This window comes from Neodiprion fabricii, chromosome 2 (assembly GCF_021155785.1).
Source record: "Neodiprion fabricii isolate iyNeoFabr1 chromosome 2, iyNeoFabr1.1, whole genome shotgun sequence".
NCBI classification, from domain to species: Eukaryota; Metazoa; Arthropoda; class Insecta; order Hymenoptera; family Diprionidae; genus Neodiprion; species Neodiprion fabricii.
This window is the reverse complement of record NC_060240.1, coordinates 12855220-12879296: the sequence shown is the minus strand read 5'-3', so window position 1 is coordinate 12879296 and position 24077 is coordinate 12855220. Positions and strand designations below refer to the sequence as shown.

Sequence of the window (24077 nt, the reverse complement as noted above, 5' to 3'; positions counted from 1 at the left end):
CCAGCAGGGCCTTTCTTCGGAACAATAAACGATAATAAAAAAAAATATGATGACTTGATTCATTTCAATGCATTACACGTATTACGATTCTAAAATAATGAGAATGAAGTATATTATTTTCTTATATCTTCGAACAGCTACTTATAGAGCTTATAAACAAGCTTCGTGGAATACGTTGCCAGCAACGGATCAAACGTTACAGCCAAAAACGAGATTCCGTTCGTAATTCTTCTGCTGTTGGTCCTACGCTCTCTTGGATGTCTTTTCCGCATTCTTGATGGTCAAATTAGTGGAGAAAGAGCAGTCCTACAAAACGGTTCTGTGACGAAAATCTTCCGAGCTTTGAAAATCGCAAGATCGCAAAGATCCAAAATCCGTTTTGGATTTTTTCAGTCGAAATTTGACCGATTTTGATGAATAATAGTTAAATTAATTCTTTGATGCACTATATCGACGTAATTTTGCGAGAGGAATCGATTGCACTAAGTCCGAATACGCTATCAGCTACTTCATCTCGCTTCTTCATTTTCTCTATTTTTTATACTTCCGACCAATAATAGCAGATTTTTCAATTCTTTGGACAAAAACGCAACTCAGAACTGTTGACTCAACAACAACCCATTTTCATAAGATTCTTTTTTGCCGTCAACGGCGTGGCGCTGCCGCATCAATTCGGCCATCGGCACATTTAAAGCATTGTTCAATATGCACGTTTGCATTGTCGATAAAATAAATCTGATAAAACAAATTCTCTGATTGTTCTCAAAAATATACCAAGTTCTTGTAGAGTTATGTTAAAAATTTTGCATTGCTTCTGGAAAAATTTTAATTACTATGATGATGTCTGTGGGATTTCAAAAATTTCTACACACTTTCTGGAAAGAACTCAGATTTTTTACGAACATATGTATATGTATGATCACATAGTGTGTATATACAATACATATAATGTGATCAATGTGAAAATCAGCAAATTTTATAGCGTAAAAAATAAGTCGTTTTAGATCACTAAACATTTTTTCAATGTTTCGGAGTACTATATATTGGATGTTTTCGAGCCAGCTGTAAATATTAATATTGAGGCTAGATAATTTCTTATACTAATAAGTATTTTTATTGGTATTCTTGTTGGTTGTTTTATTTCATAATCATGTTAACTGATTATAAAAAAAAGATCGAGCGATTACATTAATATTTAAAGGTCGCTCGAAACCATCCTATGTTGTACTTCAAAACATTAAAAATTCTTGAACAACCCTTAAAAATTTATATTTTACGCCACAATTTTCAAGATATCATGATATTTTATAAGTGAAACCAATAAAAATAATTGCCGCCAGGACGAAGAAAAATAAAAAAAAAGTATTCGATTCTTTACCATTATCGGAATTTTTAAAATTCTTGTGCGTCTTCCAAAAAAAATTTTCAAATGATCTAAAATTGGAGAAGGCTCCTTAGTGTAAAAAAACTAACAAATTTTTATGCAAGACTTAAGAAAAAAAATTGTTTGCCTAAATGGGTCAACCTAATATATATGTAAAATAGGGTGCATCAAAAAAAGTGATTTTTTTTATCTTGGAAACAGGTTCAAAAGTCCAGTTCGTTAAATAATTTTTGACCTCAACTAACTTTTGAAAGAGTAGATTTATCATAAAATGATATGAGATCATTTTTGTAGAGTGTTCAATTCCTTACAAAAATGTGTCTGTGAATCTTCTGTACGACGCATTGTTAGCTAGTTATAAAAATCAGAAGAAGCAAAAACCATTTATTCGGTGTTATTCTTATGTCATAAAAAAGTGCGATGCGTAACCTCTTAACGTTAATATTCAGGCTCACATTTTAGCAGGCGTATTGTTATACCCAAAGGAAACTTTTCAACCGGCTTCAAAGAAATAAAATTTTTTTTTTTTGCCGCACTCTATTGTCAGTACACGCACTCACATACATTAATTATGTAATAACTTCTCCGTGCGTCCCGATACGTACGTCACACGGATTTTCTAATTATGTTTCCGCGTGATCCGTTTCCGCTCAGGAGAAGATTGTTTTACTTTATTTTACGTTTGTACAGTTTATTTCCCCCGATAGTTTACAACTAAGTCAACCGCACTCAATGTACACGCACGTTGAATGTTCTTTACATACATACACATTTTTCCCCGGGTTTGCGGTTCTTATCGCAATCATTTACGTTAGCCACGTCTGTACATACTGTAAGTAAGCACTTACCATACGCATATGAAATTTTGATTGCGGTTAATAATTCGCTAATGGTTGATGTTAATTTAATCGCGCTTGTTTCGCTGTAACGCAACCGGTAACTGAATTCCATAAATCTATAAAAAGATTGACTTATTTTCGATGTAGGAAAAAAAACAGATAGAAATACTGTTACACAAAAACCTATGAAGTTTCGAATTCGATTTCAGCATTGTTTTATTCATTAACGAATAAAGAAGTTTACCCGTACAGACAAAATTCTTACTTTGTTTTCTACTTCGTGCCATAATAAGCCATATTATCACTTTTTGTTAGTAAAATTAAATCTTTTAACTAGTCAATTAAACTCCGAAATATTATCTTTGACATCGCTTATCTTATATTTTAATATGAAATTCAACATTATTGCATGATGACCAAGGCCGGAGGAAACTAGGAATACCGAGAAATGTCAGGGGAAAATAATTGGTCAGGGAAACATGAAAGTGTCAGAGAATTTTAAATTTGGCCAGGGGAAAAAGAGATGATTACAAGCATCTAATAAATGTCTAGAAGGGAATTAAAAATTCTCATTTTATTATTAAAAAAAAAAACACGTGTGGCACGCACACGCAACAGAAATGAACCTTTTCGTCATTAAAAATAATACCGCGTAACGTACATAATACGTATACAATACACATAATGTGTAAATATACTAGGGTGGTCCTCGTTGAGAGCGTTGAAAAATTTTTTACGTGCCGCTTCGCAAATCAACTCCAAATAATTCAAAAAGAATTCCCCAATTTCTTCAGATTTTTATCTCAACTCTAACCCCCCCCCCCCCGACCAAGATGGTGGATTCCTCCATTTAAAATATACCTGTCCGGTTACATTCTCAGTACATATTTTATTGTAAGAGTTCAAATGTTTTAAAAAATTCGTAAGTGTGAGATTTTAGTAAGCATTAGCAATACTAGTGAAAAAAAATTCATATTATCGTACCAGGTAATCTAGACGAATTGTACACCCACTAAATAAGAAACAAAGTCAGATTTAACGGGTGTGCAATTCTTTTAAATTGCCTGGTCTGGTAATGTGAATTTCTAATAATATAGTAGCATTAATGCCCACTAAAATCTCGCAATTACGGGGTTTTTTTTTAATGAAAATTATTACTCTTACAATAAGACATATGCTGAGAATGTGGCCGAAACACGTATATTTTGAATGGGGAAAGCCACTATGTAGGTAGGAGGGATTAGAGTTGAGACAAGAATCTGAAAATATTTGAGAATTGTTTGTGAACTATTTGGAAGCGATTTGGAGGGCGATTGATAAAAAATTCGTCGGAGCCCTAAATAAGGACCACCTTAATATGTCGCATCGCCAAGGAGTTCGAGATTTTCAAGCAACGCTGCGTCCAAACAGTCTCTCGATTCCCGGCCGATGCTTCTGCAAACCCAAGTGCGAGGCGTCAAGGGATCGGGCTCTATGGCTGCAGAAAAGGTTGCGCCTTATGCGTGCATTCTGGGAACAGACTCATCCCCTTACGGGTGGTGTGGAGGGTAAAAACAACGAATGGCTTGCGTGACGGAGGGACGGCGATTCTTGGAAGTGGAAAGAAAAGGAGGCTTGGGACATAGTCGAGGAAATAAAGCAATGGACTGTCGATTTTTTGAGCAGTAAGACGGATTTTAATGCGGTTTTTTGCATTCGCTTCGTAAGAGCGCCTACAAACTTTGTGAACTAAATTGATCAATTAATTTTTTGAAAATGCATTATGGCATTAATAATATGCATTTTGCAAGTGCACTTCCAAGAGACACTAAATAAAAAATTTGCTACTCGGGGGTTTTTGGGGTCGCTGAACACGAATATCGCCACGGCAACCGTCTCCGAGGTACCTGGTGCCCAGGGTGGACAGTATCAACGTCTTCTCCTAGAGTTTTGGCGAAAATTGTGATCGAATTTGTGATTGAATTAAGAACAATATACTTTAATTGAGGTAAAAATGATAATACTCAAGATAATTCCAGAAAAAGACATTGAAACGTTCACCCTGGGCACCACGTACCTCGGAGACGGTTGCCGTATCGATATTAGTATTCAGTGACCCCAAAAACCCCCAAGCAACGAGTTTCGACAAATTCGATCACAATTTTCGCCAAAACTCTAGGAGAAGACGTTGATACTGTCCACCCTGGGCACCAGGTACCTCGGAGAGGGTTGCCGTGGCGATATTCGTGTTCAGCGACCCCAAAAACCCCCGAGTAGCAAATTTTTTATTTAGTGTCTCTTGGAAGTGCACTTGCAAAATGCATATTATTAATGCCATAATGCATTTTCAAAAAATTAATTGATCAATTTAGTTCACAAAGTTTGTAGGCGCTCTTACGAATCGAATGCAAAAAACCGCATTAAAATCCGTCTTACTGCTCAAAAAATCGACAGTTGGGCCGTTTTTAGTGCTTTATTTCCTCGACTAACACTTCTTTTCGGACCACGACCGAGAGAAGACGTTCTAGATCAGTACACCGATATTTGAATATTGTATCATTGACCTGCATATGCAATAAAACTGTATTTAACCGTGTCACTGCGGCAGTCAGTGAGTTAAATTTCGTGTAATCTGACAAATATACATATTTAAATGTGTTTTCGTGTAATTTTTCCTGCATGAAATTGTTGATTTTTCTAACGGATTTACATTGAAATGAAGTGCAGAATTGGGGATATTGTATTTGGGGATTCATAGCACCAATGAATACAATAAGAACTTTAGTCAGGGAAAGTTGGACAACTGGTCAGGGAAAAGTTGGGGAATTGTTTTTCCGAAACACAGTGGCCGCCATTAATTTAAGTAACGTTTGAGCTACGTGGATTCTTCGACTATGTAATTTTGACCCATACAATAATATATTAATGACACGTCATAACGGCCTGAAGCGCGTATATGTCGAGACATTTGTCACACAAATCCTTTCAAGTAATAATATGTTACTTATACAATACAAACAATTGTGTCAATACTTGCCATAGGTTTATACACATGACAAACTGCAAAGGTATAAGGGCACGGAATCGTATGAGTCACGATTGAACGACCGCTTTGGAATCGATGTTATTAACAGCGAGAATCCTTTGTCACCGTAGTCTCAAAACTAAACTAAACAGTAAGGCTCAAAGTCATCTTGAGCGGCGATAACTTCGCTTACAAGTATGCCCACGGAATGTTTTGCGAATTTGGTGTATCGATAAGATTTGATTGGATCTCCCTGTTTTATTGGCAGATTCGACAAAACGTATTTCACTTTTTTGTCTCCCCCAGGCAACGAGCAATGAAATTCTCGCTAAATTTTGCAAATCATTGCATAACTACTCTTGACTATCGCGATCGCAAGGTAACATAGTATATTTAGAAGGATGGATAAAAAAATTACTGAAGAATGGGTTCCAGATGCGAAATATCTCACAATAACCTAAAAGCTCTCAAGTGTTCTATTTCAAGTTTTATTTTATTCCCAATACGCGGAAAAGAAAATGGATTTATTCGTGCGACGTCCTTCATCATTTCATGTAAACAAACGTTTATTTTCCATCATGCTGTACACGTACTTATGTATGTTATCTATATATATATGGGGTTTATTGAAAACAAAAAAAAATTTGCACACAACTATTATACGAGTACATAATTAATAGGTTCAATATTCAAAATCACCAAAATCGAGTCTGTGGTCAGTGTTTTCTGATCTTGACGCTAATGTTAACGTCCAAAAGCGGACCTTTTGTGAAGTACAGTATCGGGGCTCAGGAGACGAAGTGACTCACGCTCCGGGAGCCAAACTACATAAAGGTCGTAGTTATCCGCATTTGTCACTCAGTCGACGCCGGTCTCTTGAAGTAACAGAATAAGCTCATTCTGTTTCCAATATATTTTTCACAAAAATTTTGACATACATAATACATACCCGTGTGCACGGTGGAATAAACGATAATATATAATAATTATAAACTTTTCATACTTTTCGATTAAAACTTATTTTTATAGATATTGGGAAATAAATATTCGTGTATAATATCAATCAATGAAATACAATATTTAACCTTGGAAGTGCAAGATGTTTTACAAACTTAAACATTGGGTGAGTAAATGTAAAAGTTACACAAATATTACTGCATCTATAATTCTGACACGTTTTTATGCATAATAATCAGTCTTTACGGATTGTAAAGTTTCTGTAGATTGTAAAAACTAAAACTTCATAAATGCACGATTTAAAACAGAGTCAACGGCTACTCGAACGAGAACCACAATCGTCATCATCAGCAGTTGATCAGCCGCATTTGCGCAAAAATCAACAGCTGAAAAAAAACTCACACACGTGGAACGTACATGTTCTCCCAGGGACGGCGACGAAAAATCAAAATATTACGATCATCCCTAAAAAAGGAGGCAAAGATCCACGCGAGCTCCCGCGACCAATAAGTTGCAGCATGATTCGACGATCATCGGCTCAGACTGTGCGAAGAAGTTTTTTGCAGTTTTGCTACAGGAACCCAGCTTGTGAAGGTGATTATCAAATTATATCTTGCTCTTCTATGTTGCGGGGTGATTATCGCTGTCTTGTTCATCTTGAAATCTTTGTGGAGGTGTATTTTCAACTTGAACATCTGTAGTGAAGACATTTAACGTTCTTGAACTTATTACATGTTGCGAACCTTTACTTGAAAAAGTATTTTAGACGTCTTTCTGACTTGAACAATTTTCGTCAAGACATCTTTTTCTTTGAAAATCATTGTGAGGTAGTGTTTTTGGCCGGGAAAATTTGCCGCCAGATCGTCTTACTCTTTGAAAATTGCTGAAAAGAAATGCTTTTTTCCTTGAATACTTATCGTAAAGGCATCCATTTTGTTTGAAAATTATCATAACGACTTTCCATAAATAACGTCACGGCATCATAGGAATTTAGAATTACTGTAATGACGTATTTTTTCTTGGATTTTGTCACGTAGGCGTCTTTTGGAATTAGAAAATATTGCTCATACGTATTTTTAGTTTGGAAAGTTGTAAAGATTTCTCATTCTTCATAAAAATGTGGATTGAAAGTAATCAAGAACGAGACTTATATACCCGTATATCCTCATCGCATTAATCTATTATTATGCACTAGAAAAGTAACTTTTAATAAAATTAATCATTTAACGGTTATATTATTGCAAAAGAGAATATGGTCCAAATTCATAGTTTTTCGAAGAATAAAAACAAAAATGCATTTGCTAGTAAACGTGGCGGTTGTTAGTAATGCAGGTGATATTGATAGTAGTAAAAAATACCAACACAAGTGACGATAATAATGTTAACGATATCTTAAAATGCAACTGTCGATTCACGATGAAGTAGTTTGTTTATCATTACAATAGTTATGCTATAATATGCAGGCATATTTTTAAGACGGGAACTTTTTTTCCATACCATTTTACGTGAAAGGCATCACGCGTGAGAGAACCTGAGAATTCCGAGAAACAAATGAACGTCATACGTAGGTATACGTATAAGTAGTTATTACAGAATCTGGAGTATCTGGAGTTATGCAATTAATTTATGTTCAATTATTTGTTAGTAACGCGTATTGCCGCAACTGAAAAATAACCGTGTTCATATTTATAACGTAGTTGCATATAAATTCCGGATATCGATCGCAAATAATGAACTTTTAGTTTTGTCATTGTGTAATCGATGTGTTAGTGATGCGGTAAATACGATGACTCCAGGTGATTCGACATCTTCGACTGACAAACGTATAATATACGTTGAAGTAACTCAGTTCAATCGTATAGAAATTTTGTACCTGATGTGATAAATACTTGCTCTGCATGTTCGTCTGACATGCCCTATTGATTTAAGACTATCATGTGATTCTTTCAATTCATTTTAGTTTCGTTTCGTTTTCTGAAAATCCATAGAACGAAAAATATTTGGACATGTCCGTAAAAGAATATTTTCAATCAATCTAGAATTATAAAAATAAAATGTCTCCGAAAACTTCAAGAAATATCTACTCAAAACCTGTCGTATTCAACTTTAAAAGTCGTTTTCTTTCCCACCCTTCAACGCCAATCAACTGAACCAGCATGAAGTAGAAACATAACAGCTTGCGTAGAACTTTCTGTGGCTTGGTATTCATAGTCGTTTTCTAAGCAAACGATCAGCTGTTCATTCGACGCCATTCTGATTTCACGATTCACGTTACAGAGTCTGAGCACAAAGAGCATTCTGGGACGAAATGCACGTGCACAAACTGCAGGGTGCTACCCTTGCTGACAGAATGTGGTATTTGCCTAGAGCCTCTCCAAGGCCAAAAGGTGCATTCATGCCCAACTTGTGCAAACCTTACGTGCCGGCGCTGCGCTTCTCGTTTGAAAAACTGCGCTTTCTGTCGATCTTTGGCAAAGCCACTGCCCAACCCTGCTCTGGACAGATTACTAGATCGACTTGCTCTTCCCTGCAAGAATTACAGGTAAGTTGTTAATACATAACATCAGGCGTCAAAAAATCATAATGCCAGTGTTAAAAGTTAAAACTCGGATGATTTTAAGTCAGATTTTATTGAAAGAACCTCTTATGAATGTACATAGAAAAAATTGGAATCCTTATTTTTTAATGTAAATGTCAACGGGTTTTGCGCTCAATGCAAATGACATAAAATCCAGTGAAAGGATTGATTAACAGACGAAAATTCAAATGCAAATTCAAACAAAGAATGTTCATTAATTATCGATACCTCGAAGACGGTAAAAACATCATGACATTAGACCAATTTTGATGGTTCAGTGATCCTTTCGATGAATGGAGCGTAAGTTTCTTAGGTATAATATTATTGTTAGAGATTTTATGATGAACTGGAAATCTGTAGAAAAAGTTCACCTCATTTGCAGACGATTTGTCGAGAATTTATTTACCAAAAAATCCTGAACAATCGAGTAAAATCAGATCATATGCGTTACGTGATTGCGATCAACCATGACGTAGTTCCATCAGAGCGATTAAAAGACTTCCGGGAAAACACGAATCACCCTGTACATATAGGTGTTCACATTATACCCATGTACGGTGTACTAAATACATTTGCGACAACTATTCGACCACAAACTTTCTCTTTCGTCGTGAATCCCAATGAATCCAATTCAAAGAATTTACTACTGAGATCATCTACAATTATTTCGGAGTATGCATCAGATTTAACGGAATTTATACGTATGAATAGACATTTACTCAATCTAATCATTCTGCGGTAGTCAGAAAACCTTATGATAATCCTAATATATTTACCTTATGTACATTATGTATGTTATACATTGTCATATTTTAACGACGTCATTTCTATTGAGACACAACGCTCATTTCAAAATAAACTTATTCTAAAACCAAATCAAGCAGGCTTCACTTCAAGTCGAATAATTAGTATAATCGACGTGAAAGCACGGTATTGAAAAAAATACTGTGAATGCCAAAAAAAATGGTGTAACTGGTGAAGAAAATTAGTAACCTTGAAAAAATCTGTCTAAATATTCTCATGATTCAATAATTAATTATCGTGTGCAGCTGCGCTTAGGATTCATTCAAGTTATTTTCCTTCTTCGCGGAAACTGACATGTTTTTAAAAACAGTTTCTCATGTTTTCTGAACAGATGGGGATGCGTGGATTTGGTGGATGGTGACAACCGGAAAGAACACGAGAAGGCTTGTGGTCACGCGTCATTTCCCTGCCCAATCGGTCGTCATATTTGCAAATGGCATGGAGAATTGGCGCAAATCGAGGGTCACCTTCAAAATGTACACGAACTGTGGCCTCTGAGCGACAACGGAGTTTCCGTAGAAATTTCTGGCTTCAAAGGGAAAGCCTACGCCCAGGACGGCAGACAGTACACGGTAATTGAAAAAAACAATACATCGATCAATTAGTTACAGAATTGCAAAATGTAGTATTTAGTTTTGTTATCGTCCTTTACGAATCACCCTGAAAATGAACCATGACAGTTTTTTCAAATCAATGATCATAAACCGAAGTGCAGTTTGTAAAATAGGGAAAAAAATGTATCTAATCTTGGGTAGGATATCCTCCAGAGATCGATAGTGACGAACAAGAATCAATGTGAGTTAAGTTGTATCTCAATTTCCAAGTCTTCAGGAAAACAGCGATTTTGGTTAGACGTAATTCCCCTTTTCTGATCGTTACTACGACGAACGTTGCCTCAGACGTTACAGCTGTTACAGCTAGCCGCAAATCGGACGTTGTGGTTTATGGTTTACAATTTCAACATCAGTTTTATTCCAATATAGGTACGTTTATCTGTTTTATATGTTACACATGTTCTTCCGTAGCACTTTGCGTGATTGCTCAACTTCATCCTTGTAGATTCTGTTGCGACACGTTTTAAGCATATGTATTTTCCTAATTTGAATAACTCATTCAGCAAAAATCTAGTTTTTCAAATTTTTATTCTAGACGAAAAATCAACCACCGTAAAATTAGTCGTAATATATTTTTGAGAACGTTTATTTGCTTTGTATAATGTAAAGTTTAGTGTAAGAAATATGGGAGTAGGAAATAACCATAATAATTTTTACAAGTAGTTTTCTCTCCTCTTTTTTTAACGACGATCAACTAAAAGGGACAGCCCAGAAGCATAACAGCTTGTATAGAATTTCTTGTGCACCAATATTCATGAAATTAACCTGAAACGATCAGCTGTTCCTTCGGTGCCATATTGCTGAACTATGATAATTACACATATTGAACCCCAATGCAAGATCTGCGTTGATAGATTTCGCGATTCTATTATTGCGGTGACATTTATACATTTTTTAAAAATAATTTACAATATTGCATATTAATTTTTTTTTATTTGAAAAATTACAGGTCTGCCTTTCGTGCTACGGATGTCTGTACGTGGTGAAGATAATTTTGTTCCAAGGAAAGTTACGCTTGTCGGTAATCCATCTGAAATCTCAGTCCGATTTGCGAAAGATGGCCGATTCCACGGTGCGATATAAGGTCTGGATCCATATGGCCGGCAATTCCAAAGATTTGAAGGCCCTGAAGAGAAATTTACCGTTTAAAAAAAGAAACTACGAAACTCAACAGATTGAAGTTACTTGTGACCAGCTGATTTCCCAGGAAGCAAACGATTCCGGTGGATCAGTGAAAATCAACCTTCTCATCAAACCAACCGATGAGAATTGATGCTGTAAGTAAATAGTTGTGTGATAAATTTGAAGATCACAAATTCTTATTTCAGGGATAACGTATCGTAGAATTGTTGGAATGCGGGAACATTTCAACAATAAACGCGGATTTTAATGTAAGTTTAAGACCGTAGGGGAGTAATTTTCGTGGAAACGATATTTCCACCACTCTGGAGCCCAATCGCTGCTCGATGCGGTTCAATGGGTGGGGGTAAAAAACTAGAATTGTCGCTGGATAGAATCATGAAATTTTAAAATGTGGCCAGTCCAAGTATAGAATAATGTGAATATAGAAAATCGAAATATAGACTGACAAAATATAGAAAGGTCAGAACCCAAAACGGCAAAATCGAGAATCTGTATACGATTCTATATAATTATCGAAAGGAATTCTGACAATTCTACAGTTCGGCATTCTATGTTCTAATATTTCTATTCTTTTACTTCTCTATACTTCTACTTTCAACATTTGTAAATTCTATAAATTAAGTTTTCGCTTATTTCAGAATTCAATATTGTGGCCGTTGAATTTTTTGATCTTTCTATATTTTGACCCCCACCTGATTCATTTACGTCCTCTACGTATCCGCGCGTATCAAAACGTACCTGAAAAATTCAAAACATAATTGTTTGCAAAAATAGCGATGTTGAAAAAATTATATCTCGCTTTATTGAAATAACTGTATTTTGAATTTGAAATCGTATTGAATCTATGTAGTAAAGAATGAAAATTTTTCAATGAAGTCATTATTTATTCTTTTTCTGTTAGAAACATATTATGCGATTTCAAAATCTTCTTTTGAACTCTTCGGTATGACGACTTTTCACCCGTAAAAGCGGCTAAGAGGTCTAAAACACCGACCGCAACGTAAATGCAGAGTAAAGAACTGTCGAGCGTCCCCAGTAAACCATCTCGAATCGAGCATGTCAAAAACGGAATTCAAACAAATCAAATGGAATTCAAAAGAATTCGCACACAGGTTTGTTAATTCTATTCAATTTGTTTTGGTTCGTGGCAATTTCGTTTTTGACTGACACAATTCGTTTCAATTCGTTTTGGTTTACTGTATCTTAAGTGCCGTGAGGGGCTCGTAATCAATAAATAATCTTGTAAAGTAAATATTATACGACTGATACTGATAAGAAAAACTGAACCTGATTTAATACTGTAGGGTTAATTTAAGACACATTTTAGTGATTTTAAGGTGCTACTTGATAGGTTCGGAGTTAGTTGAAAAACAAAAAAAAAAGGGACAAACTAGATTTGACGTATAAAGTTTTTCGGCGCAAACAATCGCAGAAAAAAATGACTAACAGCTTTGGATTTCTCTGGTGAAATTCCAGTAGATTATGAAAAACGCTAGAATAATTTTACCCAAACGCTATATTCACGTAACTTTCACAGAGAAAACGACTGCGCGTATTCCCTATAAAGTCTATGGTATTCCCCCGGAGAGCACAAAACTTGAAATCAGCAGGAAGAAGTCTTAACCCTTATATGTATGATCACCCAGCTTTTACCACATTAATGCGCACCCATGGGTAACCCGGGTACCCATCTCTAGTTCTTATTAATTTTTGAGTGCAGGTGTGAACGGAACCATCCAAAATCGGTTCACTGAATCAAATAAACACAAACAAAACGTATTTCAGCTATTTTCAAGTCTAAGGTCCAGTTCCACAACTTGACGTTAAAACGAGTTTACCGTATGAACCTGGTTTAAGCACAGTTAACTGAATATTAAATGTTACTTTCACGTACCCGGGTACCCGAGTACTCCCCGCGGCTTCATATTTCGAATCCCAATATTTTGGTGGTGAAGAAATTTTTTTTTGAAGTTTAAATTCGGACACAGCTTCTGAATAAGTTGAATCACGAAGTTCAGGAAGCTCAGATCGAAAAAAACATCGAAAAGTTATTAGTAAAAAGATGAAGTGGTGGGCACCCGAGTGCGCACATAAGGGTCAAGGACGTCTTATGCGCCATTTTCTGACGCTTTATACCCAAAAGCTACCTTCTTGCCTAAAAGATGTCCTTGGGGCGTTATAGACATCAGAAATTGAGGCATAAGACATTCTTTAGACGTATTTTGTCGACTTTAAGTTTTGTGTTGTATGGGGATCTCCAGCTACTGCAATCAACGCTTCAAACTTAACAGCCACAGAACAGAAGAAATTTTGCCATATTTTCACAATTGTTGATCCTGCGATGTTGGCGTTATATTTTATCGAATCCCTGTGGGTCTAATTAGAGGGGAAAAAACTCAGGTGAATCGATTGAGGTGAAACGATTTTTATCTTCAAAATGTAGAAAAAAGGCTGGCTTTCACCTTCGAATTCTTTTCACGAAATTACGACAGATATTTAAAAACGCAATAATCAATTAATCCATACTTATATCGATGTAATTTTGCGAAAGACAATAATGGCGCATAGTTTCTAGTCACTGTACATTAAACCCTTCAAAAGCGACAGCCGAAATACGGAGGAATCTTGTCAAGTTGTAGCTACATGATATTTTCAAACTGTATTATTTTATTCCTTGTAGCTTTCACGTGACTAAAGGATAATGAAAAATAAATTAAGATTATAAGGTATATCAGAAAAGGGTATATTTATTGAAAATTTTTCTCACCTGTAAATCTCACGGTTATGCGATAAGGTGCGATGATTCCAAACTAAAATATGTAAGAACGCTACTGCTATTTCACAATTATTTTTTTCTCTCGGTTTCTTGTTTCTCATTGCCAGTTGTTACATGTGAATAACTCAAATGTATTCCGAGATAATCGTGTATTTTTTCTTTTTTATATACTGTATAACCATTCCAGACGGTAAATCCGTCGACAATGTCTTAATTCAATGTTCTTAAGTCTATAGAATTGTGCGCTTTTGTTACAATTTATTGATATTATTTACACTACCCATTTACCATTTACTATATCACTAGAACATAATCAACAACAAATAGTTGAAGAATTTTTAGATTTTTTGTTTCTTTTCTTTCTATTTAAAGACCCGAAATCGGTAAAAATCTGTCGTAGTCTTTTCAGTATTGAGAACTCAGCAAATACATGTTTGCTCTTGAATATTTCCGAGTAACCGATTTATACCTTACATGTGGATATATTCGAGTATCAATTTGTTAGAACCCATACTGGGGTATAATAATTAAGTGATAACTGCTGCCTTTCAAAGCATGCCTATTCATTAGTTTTACTATTGCTGTTATCGGTCAGTACAGATATTTCGCATCTTCATTTTAAATATCGTATATTCTATAGTATGTAATGCGTCATATATTATTAATATCTAAAGAAATAAAATGTGAAGCTTAATAAAATAATATGAAAAACCAACAACACTAGTTTCTAGATAGAAAAATATGTATCATATTGTATAAAATGAAAATTTTATTTAATAATTTAGTCAATTATGAATACCATTAATACTACACATATGTATGTAATATATTCCTTTTACCTAGATTTACTCATTGGAAGGAAAAATCGAAAACTTGCAATCACGCGAAATTCAGTGATTTCAATTATTCGTTATTTCATTATTATATACGATATAGCATCATGGGGTACACAGTTCATAACGGCAAACAATTACTCTGCACGTTGGTATACGCCCATTCGAAAACCGACAAGATGGTGTTGTTTCAATAAAACTTTGGATAAAATCATTTGCCTTGTCATACTTGCGTCGTTTCTTGAGTAAAAAATTTGTGTACACCTACATGTAAACAGTATAATCCTACTACAATCAGCCTTCATGCCACGTTACACTGTGAGAGTAATGTGAAAATAAACGGAACATCTATTACTGATTGAGTTCATTCAATTTACCCGTTTAAGGCCCTTGACTAATTGTCACTTGTTACACTATCATCAATTTTTATCATTATTATTTATTATTATTGAACTGTAATTGCAAAAATTTGTCATTTTTCTTTTGTGTATACCTCGCCTGCTCCTATTCGAGCATCAGTATTGTTTTGTTGTTTATTTGTTATTTTGTTTTTCGTTTTCTTAACAGTTTAATTCGGAACGTTTTTTATACAAATTTAGATTTCGAATACAATCCGACGAAATAATTCCCACTTCGGATTTGAGATTTACGTCTAATTCTTGGATCTCAAGTCTCGTAATGTAGGTCTTAAGTCTAGACTGCAAAATGTAAAATTTGATTTATTTTATTTGTTGTCAGCCCACTGACCGATCATCAGTCGTCACTGAGACTTCATGGACACCAACTTCCGTGATCTAGCTCTGGCTTCAGCTCGTGCATTTGTATATTCGAACCATAGTACGTTTGGAATCAATGTTGTATCGCGTAGCAATAGATATTCTGATATTCGCCTGTAATAAGCAAAGTAATATTTTTTACACTTAACCGTATCTAACTATCTTGCATATATTGAAATAGAATGTATTCATAGAAATTATTTTCTTATTTAAAAATAAAAAAATGAAAACAAAATTACGTGATTCAATAGTGCCTGTAAATCATTTTGATGAGAATAGTTTACAGGTTTAAAAAAATTGATACAATTGTCTAGTTTTATCTATAAAATGTAATATGTGACTGAGAAATCTGGGAACAAAATTTCAGTAGTTTTGAAAGCAGTCTTGTTGAAATGTTTATTTCAATTTTGCATCCAAGTATTCTTCCGTGGAAACAAAAGTAATTATCAGTGTAGTAATAATGACATGAATAATAACAATAATAATAATAATGATATTTGGATAATAATATTAATAAATTGATAGCGAAACTCACCATGATACAATAATTGGAAAAAATGGTGTGAGGACTAGATGAGTAACTAGAAACCAGACGCTGCCGACAAAGATTCCTACAATCACGCCGCAAAGAACTTGTGCAATAGAATGGTATTGCAAATAAATGCGGCTAAAAGCAACAAGGGTTGCGACTCCTACACAGCTGGCGATTATAGTTATCCGCCAAAATCTCTCTGATACTGTGCTGTTGTTATTATGATGTAATCTGTGATGCCGAAGAATTAAAGAAAGATCATTAATCTTAAACACATAAACTCAATTGACAGAAATTGGTTAAAAGTTTCAATAATCTTTATGTCCTAGAAAACTTTGTTAACTTGAATGAGGCTTTGAAACAGATCACCACACAGAAGTAGAAAAGCGATTCAAGTAACCAAAGATAATAACGACTTACAACCAATTCTATGCTAGATTAAGATCACACCCTAGAAATGCGTTACCTAACAAATACAAATATTGTTGCGTATGTAGCGAAGAACCACATAAACTGAGTATGAGCAGAAGGCATTCCGTACTCTGTGTATATAACTTCCCGCCTGATGGGTCGTGCTTCTCGTATTGCATGTTTGAGAGAAAAGTTGACAACCTCGTTAACAACAACACCCCCTAAGAATGCTATCTGTAAAAATCAAATCCAATGATCACTGGGTATTTTTTAATTTCTGTTGGCGTTGCAAAGTTGACACCCCAGAATGATCATACAATTGTGTGAGTTATCTTACAGTGTGTAAATCTCTTCTGAATAGCACTAGCGTTAAAAAACCTGCAATAACAGCGAATGGCATTAAACTTATCAATGCCAAAAACTTCCCAATCAGATCACCTGTAATTTAAAATCACTCAAGTGAACATCGGTTACAAGGTGCAAGAGAAATGAAGACAGAAATCCGTGCGTTGTTTGACAACATTGTTCTTGTATTTATGATTTTAAGACTTTCATATGTTTAATTATGATTCGTTAACGTTCTATGTTTTTATCATTTTCAATTAGTGGATTCTAGAAGTGATAGAGGAAAGATATTGAACTATAGATTCTTAATTAAAAATTTTATTTGTACCAACTAGTGAAAGGAAATATTGAATAATGTTTTCAGCGCAGTCAGTAGCCTCGTGGAAATACGGACACGAATGCAGATAACGTTTCATTATCATTTATTAAACATGCAATAATTATTAGTTAAATTTACCTGCCGGATATTCTACGAGCGTAAGGGATAAGGGCACCCATTCCAATTGCTCGATGGAATGTGTAGAGTGAGATTTAATGTCGCGCAGCGACTCATCGTCGAGCGACGACGCCATTTTCAAAGTTTGAAACTGCCGTACAGCGTCACCAAATTCTGGCAAGAATGTGGACAGTGTCGGTTGTATTTGTTGTATTTTGTTACCGACAGTGCGTGTTAACAGATGTCCCCACAGGGCTTCCGTAAAGAATAAGAACTGTCATACTCCATACATACACAACCAAAGAGGATGACGGAAATCAAGTCATAAGATTTGCACTGCATATGTATATTTCTAGATTTTAGAGCATATTGGAGCATATACTATTGGAGGTAGCTACCCAATCCGACTACCTCACGAAAACTGAACCTGAAATGATGAGAGAACGAAACATGTACTCGGGATACTCCGTCTCTCTCACTCTGCATTTTATTGGCTGAAAGGAAACGTATCGACCAATCAAGTATGGAGCGAGAGAGACAGGTTGTAACGAGCATATACCTCTCTCTCTCACTCATCCACCACGCTCTCTATATATACGAAGCTACCACTCGTAGTATAAAGCTACGGCCGAAAACTAGGAAGAATTGCAATTCCCTGTTTCGTTGGGATTGCCGTCAGTTAAAAACCAAGGAAAATGTTTCCCTCAGTGTAGAACTTGATTGGCTGAGTCTCCGGTTACCACGGTGCACTGGTTGTCACTCAGTTTTCCATTGAATTGCGTTCAATTGCATTGTCATTCCTCCGCGATTTTCGGCAAGGAACCTCAAGAGAAAAATCATGGCAGCTGATCCATCTAATATTTTTGGCTTTGAATTACTCTACAAATCTGTGGAGAATCAAATAAATAAGAAAGATGACGTATTGATAACTCTGGTGCACTGGTACTTTGTTAGAACTGGATTTAGATGCATTGGCACTGGTGACACGGTTAGTGCCGAATATCTAAACCTGATGCAATCTGAAAAATAGAAAAAGCAAAATAATTAATAACCAAACACTACAAAAAAATATTCATCTGCAAACTCATAAATCTGGATAATTTAATTTGTTTTTATTCATTACAATTAACAGCTTGGTTCTACTTATTATTTTCTTCTACTAATTCAGGGAGAAAAAAGACGAAATTCAAAGTTTATTTAAATGATTTATAGAAAACGTTTAATCCAAATGAAGTAGGATCTGAATTGCTACCTAACGGCTGGAACCAGAATCCCAATTACGCTTTGCGTTATGTCAAGGAAGGAAAACTGTACATTTTACTAGGCACAAAGTCAGATGCCGATTTAATCCTCAATCTGATGGTGAGTCAATTTCACTCCTAGGTATTGATGGTCACATTTTTACTTTCTAATTGGCATTCATCCTTATAGCGAATCGAAGACCACAGTGTGTCCAACATTCAGTTTTTGGTCGACACAACTGTGTCTGCCCTGAAAGGTCCACTGCAGACATTGATGCCGAGTTTCCAAAGTGTCATAAACACCATCAGAACGGACCTGGTTGACCCCGTTTATACAGGAAATGCAAGAGAAACATCGACTCAAACTTCGACAGGCAATGTGAACAGTACGCGTGATATTCCACGCCGCCCAAATCGCTCGGATTACGATCCTCTCAGGGTAGGACCGCCACAAAGACCAAACCCAGATCTTCCTAATTGGTAATTTCCATATCAATTTTCTAGTAAGCCATAAGCCCTTCCTTTAAAAAGCATTCATTGTTAAGGTTTCAAAGGTCCTCTGGGTCTGGCCACATAATTTGCTGCATTGTAAATGTATTTCTTACATGGCTTACTAGGAAATTCATGTGGCGCTCTTTCAGTCCAACAGAAATTTACCTTTGATACCTTTACAGGTTTCCAATGACATTGATGACATAGATCCCGATGATATTTGGCCTACAATGAACCTTTAAACCCTTGAACATCTTGTTCAAGCCTTTTCCTGACTTCATCCTGATCAGGACGAACATTCCCTTCGTTTTTCATCACACCAAATCCTTGTTATCGTTAATCCTTTTCTAACCACAAGAAATAAAATCCCTCATAACATTTCGGATTCAATCGCTTAATTGTTATGCATTCATGTACAATCATTGTATGAAAGAAATGAGGTGATTCTCAGAAAGACATTCGGCAGAATGATACATTTTATTCACTGTTAGGACATAGTTTCTTGCATCTCTTAAGTTCTTGTGGAAATTCTTATAGTCTTTAGTAATTTTTTGATACCTTGATAAACTTTTGATCCACTCAAGTGAAAAGCATAAAATGAATTTTAATACTTGAAACATCCAAGCAAATATAACAAACGATTGAACTGTTCTATCAGCAAAATACAGAAGCCATTTACAACAAAATCATCAGGCTTCTGGATTAGAGATTCTGTTGAAACATCTAGAGGCGTATGTTTGGACGAAACTACGGAACTCCTGATGTGTAGTTTCATCCAATAGACCTTACATCGCTCAGCATACGGTAGATCAGATCGTAGGAAACTCGTAGTTACTTCACTATTGCTCTGAAGTAATATATCTATTCAAACTCGAACGTATTAGATACTATTACTGAAACCCTATCAGAAGACAATAAAACTTAATATTTGAGGCGTAAATACACAGCAGGATTATTTGGTTATGGAATTTCAGTCATCAAGCTGCATATATAACCAATTGTAACTAAAATGAAGAAAAGCCTATTAGATGAAACTATGTATCAGAAGCTCCATATGTTTAGCTATGCAAATGATCGCAGAAGTTATTGAATTCGAAGTTGGCAGAAGATTTGCATCAGAAAATTAGTGTGCTTACCAAACTCAGTGGTTCTCGTGCTTTAGGAACATTCTAGCTCATACGATCGTTCAATACTGTTCAAATGAGTTTTCGAGGAGTCATAAAACGTCGAAACTTTGCATTTCATGTATTATTGTACAAATTGACTTTATTCAGTGAAAATTATCTATTTATAAAATAGCAATTTGGTTTTTTGCTCTTGAATGGAATTTTCTGCTAGCCCATAATTCGACAACCAATACGAATAAGAATTCTGTCGTTTGCCCAACTTTAGAAAAAAAATAGTAGTGCAATCACAGGTTCGCTCAAGATTCGCACTCTCGAGTAAACTATCCAATCGCCTATTGTTCAGAAAAATAATTCTTACTGAATAAGGTCTATAAATACGAAGTTTCAATATTTACCTACTCCTGGAAAACTCAATCGAAAGCTATCTAGCGATTCTACAAACCAGCTTATTTTCTATCAATCTCCTTTTCATCAGAAGTTTGAGCAGAATTTCATTATCTGGAAGCCTGATACTTTCCTTGTTAGATTATCGTATTGAAATTCGTTTGATGTTCCAAAAAGTCAAATTTGGCAGAAGTTGAGCCTGCTACTTGAAAAAGACGCACAAGTTTCTGTCGAAGTTTAAAAAGTTGAGGAACAGCGTGGCTGAAGTTCGTCGATTATCACTGACAATCAAATCATGGAAAATATTTCAGGAATCCAATGGCTGACCCAAGAGGAGTTGGAAGATCAGATCTGGATCCATTCGCAGGACCTCCAGGCAGCGGAGGAATGATCTTTGACCCTTTCTCATCCGGCCCATTTGGCCGAAATCCACTAGGACCCGGAGGTCCTGGAGGTTTGGGAATTCCTGGCCGTCTTCCCCCGTAATTGGCATTACTATTTATTCACATGCTTCAAAGAGTCCGTTCAATACTTGCTTATTGGTCGCAAAGAACGAAAAAAGAGGAAAGCCCCTGGTCCAAAAATTCTCAATAAATCATGTTTTAATTTCTCAGAAACGTACCATGTTTTCGAATAGTTCTAAAGAAAATCCTGTATTTATCCTCAAAAAGTTTGTGAGGGATATCCAAAATTTCCAGAGAGTTTTCATATGCTTTCAGACTTCTTATTCTATTGAAAATCACATAAACACCGAATTTTCGCGTCATGTCTACTGATTACGTAGCGTTTGAAGTAAAAATGGCAAGAATTTCTGGGAAAAACTTTTATATTATTGAAAACCTGAAGAATTTCGAGTTTTCATTTTTCTGAATATTTATGAGAAAGTCGAGTTAGAGGTGAAAATCGAACCAATGCCTAGAGAAAAGTCACTTTCTTTCAGAACTTTATTTTCTGTCACAAATTCGAAAAAATCCGATTCCAGTGTTTCTGAGTATTTTCAGGCGATAACGAATTATAGAAAACTGTTATGAATTTCTGAGAAATTTGAAATCTCAAGATTTTTTCATAAATGTATCGGCGTTAATTTTCGACATAAACTTGGAGAAATTTGTACCAATTCTTAGAAATTATTCGAGTTTAACATATATTTTTCAAAAAAGTTAAGAAACTGTCATAAATTCTGAGTAAATTTGTAGAAATTTAATCTAAAAATATTTTGTGTCGAAGAGGGGAATGCGAAATTTCCAAAACAGATGTCAATGCAATACTTGAATGGCTTCTGAATACAAAATGTAGTTCACATTTCGATGGTATCAATGTGATTGTGCTATCCAAATGTGTCACAAAAAAAGTAACGAAATTTACAAATTACCTAAATTCATAACGTTTTTTTTCACATTCTAGCGGCGCTGTGCCGCCTGGGGCGCGTTTTGATCCCTTCGGGCCACCGGACGTTAATCTTCCGCGGCCCCCCAGGGGGGGACCCGACAATGACCATTTACCACCGCCAGGGTATGACGACATGTTCATGTAAAAGACGAAGCTTCAAGAATATGGAACGATAGCGGAATTTTCGGTTACTAAAATTCTGCGTAAATGTATAAGAGCCATTTAATGTGTATCAATTTTTTATCTAATAAAAAAATAACTGGTCAGTTGTCGCCTCGTAATTTATTTCTGTGGGAGATCAGGGCAAAGCAGGGCACCCTGGGGAAAGTGCAGGATCATGGTTATTCGAATGCCAAGGAATTTTTGTATTTCTGTTTACTTATAATCAAGGGAAATATTCCAACTTCTAAACTGTCGACAAGATGTTTTTTGAATTTTGCAGGGAAAAGCAGAAATTGTGCAAAAAATGTAAGAAATATTTTCGACCTATGTTACTTTGCCCCGATTTCCCGTATGTACGCATGTGGACATTAATTCAGAAACGGCTAGTTTTTCGGTAAGGTCAATTACGTTGGTAACGCAAATTCAGTCTGCAGTGTCACTGTCAGCCTACCGCTACGGGCTGAATCTGCGTTACCAACGTAATCGACCTTACCGAAAAACTAGCAGTCTCTGAATTAATGTCCACATGTGTACATACATGCAATAAACATCGTTTAATCTTAAATTCCCTTGAAGAGAATTTTTCTCTATCTTCACGTTGGTAAGAAAAATAAATTAAAACCCCGCGCAGAAATTCTCGGATTGAATAATTTCAACGTAAGTAATGAATTTCTTTTTAAATATAATTTAATCACTGTATCAATATTTAAACAATAATATAAGTATTGTGTGATACGTAGTAATTAAGGGACATTATTTTATCAAATCAAATTAAATATAATAAAATATAATAATAATTGTTGATTTAATTCAGCTAACTTGTTACTAACTTATATTCGCTATTTCTTTCAATCGTACCAATCAGGTTTCTGGGATGACTTGCAAATATTAATTAAGGACAGATTTTACTGTAGCTTTGCTATACATGACTTACTTGACTCATTTCGTAACATCATTAGTGAGAATTAATTATGAATAAACAATTTCTGTTAAACATTGGTTATTCTCATGTCTCCGTTTTACATACCGTTATTAATTTTTATCATTATTTTTAGATCATTGGATATACATAGAGATGCATATATCCATTACGCAACTAAATTTAGAATCCTTCATTCGACACAATGATAATTCAATGTCTCAAAACCTCGATATTATAACATGGTATAATTAGAAAAATTGCACTGTGTATTAAAAAAATATCGCACAGGAGTGCAGAAATTTGACAAAAGTCTTGACGATAAAAAATTTGTTTATTTTTTTTTAATTCTTTTTTTTTTTTATTTGCGTTCAAAAAAATTTTCAATAGATATGCGACAACAAACACAGATGATTTTCTTAATTTATCTGTGCTTCGTATAATTTTTGCCTGCATCTACAGAAAGGGGTATGTATATTGAATATACATTAAAGTATATTCATATAAAAAAGAAGAAAAAATTAATACTAGGATTTATTTATATTCTGGGGAAAAAGCGTCGCCTACCAAGAAAATAATTAAAATAACGAATCTTACCATACGATAAATTTTCTGCTTGTTTGTTTTTTTCTCACTATTTCTTCCTGGCATCAAGAAAGTAATAATAGTATTAGTGTAGTACCAGGTGTAGCAGTAGTCGTAGTAGTAATAGTAGAAAAAAGCATTCGTGAAAGTATACATATAACATAATAAGTATATGATTATTATAATAATATGCGATTGATTATTCGATAAAATAAAGATGATGATTTATTTGTAAGGGATCATGCGTAACCACGTAGAATAAAGTTAATTATATAATTTCAGTATGATTTTCGTAAATTAAAGAGTATCACAAACTAAACGTGGTTTTTTGGTAATGTGACAAACA

The 24077-nt window shown here is 35.1% G+C and overlaps 3 protein-coding genes and 1 long non-coding RNA gene across 8 annotated transcripts; 2 read left to right on the top strand and 2 right to left on the bottom strand.

Annotated features, from left to right (window-relative positions):
• Positions 1-5923: 5923 nt before the first annotated feature.
• Positions 5924-15823, top strand: LOC124175809 (E3 ubiquitin-protein ligase siah-1-like). Of its 2 annotated transcripts, none has more exons than XM_046556359.1 (6): positions 5924-6350; positions 6493-6778; positions 8462-8726; positions 9898-10138; positions 11130-11442; positions 15671-15823. In XM_046556359.1, the coding sequence occupies exons 1-6, from the start codon at positions 6327-6329 to the stop codon at positions 15676-15678; spliced, it is 1137 nt and encodes a 378-aa protein (XP_046412315.1). In that variant the 5' UTR covers positions 5924-6326; the 3' UTR covers positions 15679-15823. The 2 variants fall into 2 exon arrangements, with proteins under 2 accessions (XP_046412315.1, XP_046412314.1); XM_046556358.1 differs by having other exon boundaries at positions 5925-6350; positions 11130-11457.
• LOC124175812 (dolichyldiphosphatase 1-like) lies at positions 14053-17979 on the bottom strand. Its single transcript, XM_046556373.1, has 5 exons — positions 17454-17979; positions 16989-17089; positions 16707-16885; positions 16244-16471; positions 14053-15822 (listed from the first exon to the last, which is right to left on the bottom strand). The coding sequence occupies exons 1-5, from the start codon at positions 17566-17568 to the stop codon at positions 15693-15695; spliced, it is 753 nt and encodes a 250-aa protein (XP_046412329.1). The 5' UTR covers positions 17569-17979; the 3' UTR covers positions 14053-15692.
• A 66-nt stretch (positions 17980-18045) lies between these two features.
• Positions 18046-23409, top strand: LOC124175811 (proteasome inhibitor PI31 subunit). Of its 4 annotated transcripts, XM_046556369.1 has the most exons (6): positions 18046-18420; positions 18645-18794; positions 18864-19153; positions 20988-21158; positions 21904-21968; positions 22081-23409. In XM_046556369.1, exons 1-6 carry the CDS (start codon positions 18271-18273, stop codon positions 22239-22241), a joined length of 987 nt encoding a protein of 328 aa, XP_046412325.1. In that variant the 5' UTR covers positions 18046-18270; the 3' UTR covers positions 22242-23409. The 4 variants fall into 4 exon arrangements, with proteins under 4 accessions (XP_046412325.1, XP_046412328.1, XP_046412327.1 ...); XM_046556371.1 differs by lacking the exon at positions 21904-21968 and having other exon boundaries at positions 18047-18420; positions 20988-21195; positions 22081-22209; XM_046556370.1 differs by lacking the exon at positions 21904-21968 and having other exon boundaries at positions 18049-18420.
• On the bottom strand, positions 18255-19428 carry LOC124175816. Its single transcript, XR_006869247.1, has 2 exons — positions 19331-19428; positions 18255-18451 (listed from the first exon to the last, which is right to left on the bottom strand). It is a non-coding gene; the product is annotated as an uncharacterized LOC124175816 (long non-coding RNA).
• Positions 23410-24077: the final 668 nt, after the last annotated feature.

Coding starts and splice junctions, on each gene's coding strand:
- LOC124175809 (XM_046556358.1), top strand. CDS start 6,327: ATGTTTTACAAACTTAAACATTGG. Junction 6,779..8,461: donor CAGGAACCCAGCTTGTGAAG/GTGATTATCAAA, acceptor TTCACGTTACAG/AGTCTGAGCACAAAGAGCAT. Junction 10,139..11,129: donor AGGACGGCAGACAGTACACG/GTAATTGAAAAA, acceptor GAAAAATTACAG/GTCTGCCTTTCGTGCTACGG.
- LOC124175812 (XM_046556373.1), bottom strand. CDS start 17,568: ATGGCGTCGTCGCTCGACGATGAGTCGCTGCGCGACATTAAATCTCAC. Junction 16,472..16,706: donor ACAATATTTGTATTTGTTAG/GTAACGCATTTC, acceptor TCGGCATCACAG/ATTACATCATAATAACAACA. Junction 15,823..16,243: donor TTTCCAATTATTGTATCATG/GTGAGTTTCGCT, acceptor TGCTTATTACAG/GCGAATATCAGAATATCTAT.
- LOC124175811 (XM_046556369.1), top strand. CDS start 18,271: ATGGCAGCTGATCCATCTAATATTTTTGGCTTTGAATTACTCTACAAA. Junction 19,154..20,987: donor AACCCAGATCTTCCTAATTG/GTAATTTCCATA, acceptor AAAATATTTCAG/GAATCCAATGGCTGACCCAA. Junction 21,159..21,903: donor ATTCCTGGCCGTCTTCCCCC/GTAATTGGCATT, acceptor TTTGTGTCGAAG/AGGGGAATGCGAAATTTCCA.